General features: G+C 39.4%; 1 protein-coding gene across 2 annotated transcripts in view; it reads left to right on the top strand.

Annotated features, from left to right (window-relative positions):
* The window catches only part of LOC137976152 (octopamine receptor beta-2R-like), a 9,233-nt gene extending 360 nt beyond the window's left edge, over positions 1 to 8,873 (top strand). The window contains exons 1-2 of one of the 2 annotated variants that reach the window (XM_068823447.1): positions 1,430 to 1,567; positions 7,021 to 8,873. In XM_068823447.1, coding sequence (XP_068679548.1) covers positions 7,065 to 8,108 — 1,044 coding nt within the window. In that variant the 5' untranslated portion in view covers positions 1,430 to 1,567; positions 7,021 to 7,064 and the 3' untranslated portion in view covers positions 8,109 to 8,873. Of the gene's footprint in view, positions 1 to 1,429; positions 1,568 to 7,020 lie in introns of those variants that run through there. The other variant, XM_068823455.1, reaches the window with a different exon arrangement.
* The last annotated feature ends 1,127 nt before the right edge of the window (positions 8,874 to 10,000 follow it).

Raw genomic sequence — 10,000 nt, 5'->3', positions numbered from 1 at the left:
ACACAATAACTTTACCTTAATTCGGGAAATTGGTGACAGTAGCTAATTAGGGTTAATATCTTTGTCGCCGGACTTTATTATGAGATGTCAGGTGCCTTCCAGTCATCGTGGAAACCTAAGTGCTAGAAACTGCTTGGGTTCAAACTATCATGTTACATTCGTTTTCATCTAACGAATGAGTAGAAGGTAGGCGGTAGAAGGATTTGGGAGAAATCTGGAATATTTCCACTCGACGTTTAACGTCACCAATTTTCACAAATCAAAACGGTGACAAACTAACCGACATCATTTATGCAATGCAAATATGCGCGCTAGAAGTTTGGAGAGTATGAGATGGTGCAGTCAAGAGTGACTCTAGCCCAGTGAATGCTCCGCTCCAAGCTTGACGCGCATGTGCAACGCATTTTCCATAGAATAAACAATGCAAGCGTATTTTCTTTCCCAACCCCCAAATCTCCTTAGTATACTTTGTGAGGATAATGGAAGGCCATTTATCTCATGATGAGGCCTAAAGAAGAATCATACCCACGAAGAAAAAAAATCCGACGCCTTCAATATATGGCAAGGCGATAGGCATTGTTGGGGCAATGTCACCATCCAGGCCGTCTCTTGCGAAAAGGCATTATGACTGGGGAGTGAGACAGTTGCTTATTCATCTTAGCAGCTATTTTCTATCTTTACCCGCTCTCCAAGCCCACAACGTAGGTGAAAAAACAAACAAACAATCAAACAGCGCACATGTTATCAAAACAAGTTGTTACGCAACTTATGTGTGATAAAGTGTACCACCTGCTACGCCCTTGAGACTTCTTTAGTATGCGCAAAAAGATAGTTCTGTACTCAGTTTGCTGCACGTTGGGTCGCTTATTGCGTGAATTACTTTAACAAATCCGCAGAATAATTTGAGGAAAGCCAGTTTCGCAACGTTAGTTTCAGCACAGCAACGTACACAGATAGACTAAAGGCGCCCACAGGAAACATAGTTTGCAGAAAACATTGCTTCTCGAAATGTTTCCTCGGCGAGCGAACGAGGAAACATTCGCTGAGGAAGCAAAATGTTTCCTGGGACCGCAAAAGGGGAAACATTTGCGCTGAAGCGGTGCTTCAACGGAAAATATTTTCCTTCCAGAAAGTTTAACCTTTGGCAAGATCGGAAATTAAATGTCTTCAATAAGTAATGCCGAATGGGCCAATATTTCGCCCACAGCTCTACAAGAATACGAGAAAAAAAAACCTGTTAAATATGCTTTTTTAAGGAAGACCTTCACAAAACACTGATGACAGCTTATTTCCATTACTATAACTTATTAAAATTCGTTGTCACTGTTCAATGACTCTAAAGCATTTTCAGCTGACAATTGAACACTCTACAACAGTTGTTTGTTGACTTTAATATTCATTTGTTTGATGGACATGAAGTTGTAAAAAAGCACTGTTTTCTTGAAAGAATAAAGACTTTCGGCGATTTTAACCAGAGTCTACGAGTGATTACGGTTTGCGAGGCTGGCGCCCATCGCAACCCAAGAATCAACTGGGAATTTGCTGACCTTTTCATAGGCAACAACTGGTAAGCAGTTGCTCTGTTCTATCGTAGTATGCAGTTAGGGAAAAAAAACCATGAATTCTGTTGTTTAAAACCATTTATTCTTTTCTTTATAACTAGATAAAATCTCCGTATCCGTTACGTGTCTTAATATCATGCTTCGATGAATTATTGTGAACGCCGTTTACTATATTGCCACTACGAAACAGCTAGTTGTTACAAATCAAGAAAAGTAACTTTAACCATGAATCGTGGTTGTTGCGATTTCAGTATTTCAGTTTCTCTGAAAAAGCGTGTTTTTACTTACATCCCGTGAAAAGATTTGCAATCTTCATAAATTTTGTAATATAGTGGTTGCAAACCTTCCGCCAGCCAACTCGGAAAAATGTCGAGAAATTTCTATGTTCCACAGTTCTGTAATGACTCCACAACGCTGCAGGACAGCGAGTTTAATGAGCTAAAGCAATCGCACAGCAGCACCTGCGGCATGAATCAGCATAAATTTCTTTGGCAATATACAGCGCAACAACGTCGTGAAATAAAGTAAAAAAGTAAAGTAAAGTAACAATAAATACAAGGTTTTGACCATGATGTCAGTATTGTAAACGCGTTAAGATGATAGTACAGTTGAGAGAGCTGAAGAGTGTTTTGAATATGGTGATATAAAATTAGCCGTCGTTTACAAGAACTTCCAAATTCAAGGACTGTTTATTATTTGTAGAATTTCTTTAGTAATGCTGCAAATAAACCCGCATATCTCATTGTTTGTGGGTTTGAATCATTGCACCTGATTTTGGAATTAAATTCATTTTAAGAGAAAGAAAAAAAATCAGTGTTATTTAGGATCGAGAATTTTCGTAAAGTGCAAAGTTTCCTTTCCTTTACGAAAACCTCTATTAAGAGATCCATTTTGACGTTCTGTCGTGTACTTAAAAAAATATGTGTCTTGTCGTTGTTTTTCAAACTGCGTCGGTAAAAGGTTTCACGCCATTGGTCATATATTAATCAGATTAACAGATGGTAGAAGAAGAAGGAGAAGGAGAAGGTAGTCATATACAGAATCATTTTTGGAATATTTATTCGCTATTTTCGCAGTTTTTTTTTTTTTTTTTTTTTTTGGGGGGGGGGGGGGGTACGGGGTTATTTGCATTAAAACAATGGATATTCATATCACTAAAGAATGATACAGTCCCAAGAGTAAATAACTTGTATTAGGATATACCAAAACATTGGATAGCGTTGAACGCGCGCGCTGATTGGTTACTCAAACTCCGGATATCCTTTGCTAGCCAGTGGACTAATGCAAATTCTGCTTTTTATTGGCTACGCTAGTAGAGGACTACTAGTAATAGTTCTCGAGTAGTGAGAAGCGTGACGCTTTCTTTCGTTTTATTCCCAAATAAATACATTTTCAACTTGCATTTGCTAAATTTATTATAGCGTTTTCTGTCCGACTAGTTGGGTGATACTAAAACATTTAGACCCTTCGCCCTCAAGGGCCACGGGTCAATAGCCCATTCGGCTTCGCCACATGGGCTATTGACCCGTAGCCTATAGCCCTTGCTGGCTACGGGTCTAATAGACCTTTTTACCGATACGGCGGCCATTTTAATTTCTATTGTTTCTAAAAACATTGTGGGATGCCCAGAGGGCAAATTAATATGTATTTGCCCCCTGGGCATCCCATAATGACTATTCGAAACAATAGAAATCAAAATGGCCGCCGTATCGGTAAAAAGGTCTATTGTTAATATTTAACAATATTCGTCGTGCGTACTCAACGTATATCCTGCGATATACGTAATTTTGTGTGTCGCGGAGAAATATGGTAGTTTTTCCAGCTTTTTTTTCCAATAAACGCAGAAGATTGTGCTTTGTCATCAATGTGTTGAATAATAAAACAATTATCCTGCTCAATCTTGCGGAATATCACCGACGAGGCCGTAGGCCGAGTTGGCTAAGTATCAGGCGATATCCCGCGCGATTTCGCAGGATAATTGTTCACCTCCGAGCAATTCGTGCGGAATTTGCGTCCGACAATGTTGTAATCTTTGCAGAAAGAAATGAATTAAAATCATCTTTTCGTGCTATATTATCTCACTGTTTTAGCATATACTAAAACAACTATTTATCTCACTGTCGGTGAATAGTTGCTAATTGTTTTTATGGAACTACAACTCCTGAAAAGGTATTGCATTGTGGGAATGGAAAAATAGTCTATCCTGGATTGAACCACCTTCTGAAACTGACGTGATTTAACGACTTCAATTAGTTGTATGTAGTGAGCACAGGAATTTTGATATAATATATGAGGCTTGGCTCGATTCCCCGCCGTTTCGGGGAGTGCGCTTAACATCCTCCTCCCAACGAACGGCTGGATCGCTGGTCCGCGTCGTTTGTCCGTGACGTAGCACCCGCCGCAATTGTATTTTGTGCTTGGCAGGCAGGCGACTATTTGATTGGTTAAAAATACAATTGGCTGGACCAGTAATCCAACACTCTCTCCCCCATGAATTCACGATTCTCGTGAATTCTTAATTTGCTTTGAATTCCCTATATATTATCGTGAATGTAGGACACTCTGACCCAGGACTTGTGGTGGCAAAGAAAAGAGACAAATCATATCAGTGGAATGAATTTGAACCCGAAGCTTCTACTCTATTGGAACCTCTTCTTTCCGCTCCACCACTTAAGACACCGAACTCTAAAAGAAACCATATATTTAAGTCTCCCATAGAATATCGCTGCTGAAGAGTAATTACATGGGCGTAGCCAGGATTTTTCAAAGGGGGGAGGAGGGAGTCACACTGTGTCAAACAGAGGGTATTCTCGTTTTCGCAACCAATATATTGTAGGTTGTTTGCAGAAAGAAGGGGGGGGGGGGTCACGGCAGCCCTAGGACCCCCCTAGCTATGCCCTTCAATCAATCAACCAATCAATCAATCAACTTTATTTAAAACACGGTAAATGGCTCAACAAGCAGCAAGCTGGTTTTCAGACATGCCGTGTAAGAATTACAAAATGTAAATGCTAAAAAATTACAAGAATTACAAGATATAAATGTTAAAACGACTAATGAACTAGCTATAACTTAGCGCTAAATATTATTTAATGTCAAAGAAATTTAAACAATAGTAATAATTAGTAACAAACATAATTTACTATGTAATAATACGAACAAGCCATGTAAAAATGTGCCCTAGCGATGCAAAATGTGTCCTAGGATATCGCACGTTTAAAGCTTGCAAGATCCCTTATCTCACGTATTTGATTTGACAGTTGGTTCCAAGCATTTGCACCTCGATAAGAGAAAGAACGTTTAAGAAAATTCGTTTTAGGTAGCGGTAATTGGAAGTCATAGTTCGAACCCTCAAATTATAATTGTGAACTTAAGAGGGTCTATGAAATACGTCGGACAATTGTTATTGAATACTTTGAACATCGTGATTAAGAGGTGCCTGGTAGTTAGACCTAAGCTAGATTAACTGGATTTAGGGCTAAGCTTTGATTTTAAAATGGTTAGCTTTGTCGTGAAGTTTGGTAGCCTCCTTTTTGCAGTGTTTAATATTGTTTGTTGCCGAGTGATAATACAGCATTATAAAATTAATAGTTTTTAAGATATTTTCCCAGAGTAGCTTGCGATGTGGGGGTCAAGTGGTTTGGTCACGGGTTAATCAACATTCCCAGGTTCGAGTCCTTCTCAGCTTCGAGTCCGACTTGGGTTGTCCTTTAAAAAGTATATGACTATTTCCCATGATCCAAATCAAGCTTTCAGTCTTCTAAATTGACGATAATAGTGAATTCAAATCAAATTAAGGTAGAGCTTGCGTTGAGTAATCCAGCCGTGGTTTGGGCGGAGGAACGCAGGCACACAAAACAGCTGGTCAATCGAGCCTAATATGAGGCTTGTATTATTTTTTTGGCTTTTGTACTGGCTTTGTAACCAGTTAAATTAACTTGATTAAAATAGCTTCTTATGTATCTTCGCTAAACGAATCGAATCTATCGGGCCGGAGTTATATTTACCCAAGTTAGCCGTAGTATTGCCCTGCAGGTGGTAAAGTTAGTACTTTTTGGTTGCGGATACAATTAGCTTTCCAGGTACAAGTTTCTGACGAAGTCTTTGGTTCGCAAGCTTTTGGGAAATTTATACTTCCTATCAAAATGCTATAATGATGTAAAAAATGTTGATGAAATCCCGTCTTTCGGGAAGACAATCACCCCAATAAGGAATCCCTTACTAACCACTTACTGTTGAGGGAAAAATCGATGCTTTATTTCTGTTGTTCCTTGATAAGATCCCTGTCACGCCGCCAGAGCTAATGAAGATTTAACCCTGGGTTCTGGGACGGTAAAGTAACTGCAAGTTATTTCCCTTGCTAGATGATAATGCGCTTGCCTAAAATCTCATTGTTCTAGTCGATCGAAGTAAGAACTTAAAACCATATATATAAATGAAGAAATAAGTGACTCAGGCTATTGAAATGTTTAAAGATAGTAAACCGAACACAGTCTATAATTTCGTATAAGCCCTCAGAAGGGGCCGCCATGTTACCTTTTTGAACGTTTGGTTGATAAAATGTCACTCTAATTACCCGGTGAAATGTACCCTGTGTAGCAAGCTTATCCGCGGGGTAACAAAATTTTCGATGTTTTGGCAGCGAGATTAATAGGGCTAGACCTGCTTGTTACGCATGCTACGAGAAATGTTGCTGTCGTTTTTGTGCTCGGAAATGTTGCCAAAATATCAGTGTTGTATCAAATTTCTCGCTTTTGAGAGCTAACGTAATGGCCATTGCCTCCGCTTCCCGTTATTCGTGATATTTATGCCTTTGTCAATCTTTATTTCAGTACGCAAAGAAGCCGTACATGTTGCTGTTTGTAATTTTCATGTCACAGTCGATGTTTCAGTTGTGACTTAGTGAGGTCGCTTGCCACTGCTCAGAGGTTTCGTGCCACCAGTTTTTGCTTATGTCCCTTGTCGGCGTTTTTTTTTTTGGCTCTTTGAAGGCCTCGTTATTACCGAATTTTAAATTCTATTTTTTTAAAATAGAGCTTACATTATATTATATTATATTATATTATATTATATTATATTTTATTTTATATAATAACCCAAGTTATTCAAGGATTTTGATTGGTTCTTGCCTATGATCTATTAGAGGACAGACGCACGATTGACGTCACCATCAGCTTTTATGGGAATAAAGTTTAATTCTTTATTATATAAAACAAATAGATTCCATGTAGCCGTGGGTCTGTTCAGTAATAGATCACAGAAGACGTCAAAATGTGGTAAGAACATCAGTGACACACTCGGCTATCGCCTCGTGTGCCACTTTTTTGGTCTTACCACATTTTGACGTCATCTGTGATCCATTACTGAACAGACGCACGGCAACATGGAATCTATTTGTTAAATATTATATTATGTTATATTATCATTACAGTATTGCATGCTTTTTCTTTTTCAACAGGTTCATCAGCGGTCAATATAGCTGATCGAGGGCCTTAATCTACCATGCCAGCGGCGTCCATCAACTACGCAGAGATCCAGAAACTTGAGGTCTTTGGGGGTCCAGTGCCACTATATTTCTGGGTTTTGTGCGCTATAACCGGTGTTATAACATTACTTTGTAACGGAGTGGTCATCTTTATCATGTTTCGACGTGAGAGACTTTACAGAAATTCTTCAAACTGGCTCCTGTTATCTCTGGCTTTCTCAGATCTATCAGTTGGAATAATCATGATTCCCTCGCTGTTTATCTGTTATTTTTCCAACGTTGCCTGCAACTGGGGTGTAAATAAGAAAGTTTACAATTTGTTCCTCTACATATCTGTCACCAATCTCTGTTTCTTAACTCTGGATAGGTACCTTGCCGTGGTATTTCCTTTAAAATACGCTATACTTTTCCCTGCAAAGTTGACCATAAAGTTATTAGTATCCGCCTGGCTGTTTCCTATTCTTATGTTCCTAATTCCCTTCATATTGGAATTTCTTCCGATAACGAAGACCAGGAGACAAGAGGCAGAAAAAATACATGTGGCAGTGAAGCTGGGAATATTTGAGATGCTACCCTGTTTGATTATGTCACTAGCATACTTGCACATTTTCTTGATCAGTAGAAGACATGCGCGGCACATTAACTCGATAAAGAAAAGTATAAGGCGAGAAAGAAGTTCTACCAATGAAAAGAAATGGCGCACAAGGTCGACCATAAAGATTTTCTGTGTTGTCGTACCATTATTTGTCGTTTGCTGGACGCTGGCATCCTGGCGAGAAATCTGCTCAGTGTTTGAGGCATGTGCAGTTCCTGCGACTGCTGTCCATGTCTCGCGGCTTCTTCTAAAGGGTCACTCAATGATCGATCCTATAATTTATGCACTTTACAAGAGGGACATTCGTAAAGAGCTCATTAAGGCCTCCTGTGGCTCAAAACGTCTGGCCCCTAACGTGCGTCCGAGAAGGACTGGGAGTGATTATTCCTACACAGTAACATACGAAATGGATCAAATCAGAAAAGAAGGGAACGCCGGCTTGTATAGACCGTTTACTCGTGACTGAATCGCCAGTGACTGATCGGAACAAATGACGTAAAAAACACGAAGCGAAAGAGGATGCGAGGCGACAATGGGTCATTCAGTACTACTCTCTTCAAGCCACCCCAATGATATCTAATTATGATGACGATGCTAACTGTTGGTATCGTGAAGATCAACAGTTTATTAACGTACCCTGACCCTGGTTTTTGCCCTCATATTAAAATTGTTGGGCATCATTTTAAAGAACCTTTGGTTTCCAGGGATAAAATTTATATGAATTGCATGGAATTTCTGAGAAAGAAATGACAAACACATAACCGGGTGCTTACATATGCATACACCCTCTAAATGACCTCAAATTTGGCCATTTCATGTCGTCGAGAGGACAAAAACGGCAAAGAAATGTATCAAAGCGTAAAAAAACTAACATCTTCCACACAATTTAGTATTTTCCTAAAGTGCCTTTTCAAGACCTTTTCATCTTACCTGTGTGCGTAATTCAGCATGAAAACAGCATTTTAAAGCTTGTTCTTGAAGTATGCAAAAGGAGTATTTTTCCAAAATATTGAACTAATGTTTTGGCAAAAAAATTGAAGAAGGTTAGAAAATAGACATTCCTTTCCATTTATATTGTAATCGCATTGCGATTAGAAATGCGCTCTAAGTAGATGTACGTCCCTAACGACGATAATGATGATTACGGATGATCCGTCACCAGTTAAGACATTAGACCAACTAATAGTAAGGCCAGAAAGAGCCGTGATTAAAGTTGAACCTGTACACTGGATGACTTGTGCCAGGTTTGTTACTTACGTCAAACATAGGTGTGGCGATACGGCACTTTTCAATAAGATTTTAGCACACTCACGGGTTTCCACCGAAGAGTAACTGTGAAAATATCACAAACGTTTCATTCCAGAGATGTATAATAATCAGGTTGTTTGTTATAAACTGCCGACAAATCCTTTCTCAGATTGCTGTCTTGCATTACCAATAATGCCAATCACATCTGCTAATGATTTGTTTTATTACAGTCAAACCAAGTGAAGCGTGATCATGACTAAAACACCACACGAGTACATACGGGTAACATACGAGTAACATACGAGTAACATACGGAACATACGGATACATACGAATACATACGACTGACATACGAGTAACATACGAGTAACATACGGATACATACGACTAACATACGGATACATACGAATACATACGAGTAATACGAATGTATTTCTCATAAAGGAAGCTCTAATTATAAGCCTTGCAAGCATTTTTCACGTCAGCAAACACGTACCCGGCTCAGTTTGAGGAAGGGGGGGTGGTGTTGATAGACCCTCCAAGGCTTTCGTTAAATTTAGTCACAGTAAAATAAATTCACATGGAGTGCAAAACCCTTAAGGCGGCGAAAGACGAGATACAAAACCCTCAACTTGTGGCGCAACATTGTTTCGTTGCAAGTTCTGGTCGATATTTCGCGTTTTTCACTTTGCGTGATCAACTTGACCCGCAAGAAAAACATTTGTTGCGGGTTGAAGAAATGCAGGGCGCTGAGTGGTTGATTTGCTAGTACAAGAGCACATTTGTTGCGCGACAAGTTGTGAGCTTGATGAAAAACGAGCAACAAAGCCAAATTTGTTGCTCAGAGTAGACCTGCGCTCTACTTTTCGCAATAACTTTCTTCAACCCGCAACAAATGTTTTTGTTGCGCGACAAGTTGATCATGCAAGGTGAAAAACGGGAGAAATCGACCCAAACTTGCAACGAAATAATGTTGCGCGCCAAGTTTAGGGTTTTTGTATCTCGTATTTCACCGCCTTTAGCTTGCGCAACAAGATGACAGTATATTTTGGATGTTGCTCTCGTAGATGATTATGACTGTCAGGCCAGTTTACATTTAAGACACGTAAG

This window comes from Montipora foliosa, chromosome 1 (genome assembly GCF_036669935.1).
Source record: "Montipora foliosa isolate CH-2021 chromosome 1, ASM3666993v2, whole genome shotgun sequence".
Taxonomy (NCBI): domain Eukaryota; kingdom Metazoa; phylum Cnidaria; class Anthozoa; order Scleractinia; family Acroporidae; genus Montipora; species Montipora foliosa.
The sequence above is the reverse complement of the archived record's forward strand: the minus strand, read 5'-3'. Positions and strand labels throughout refer to the sequence as shown.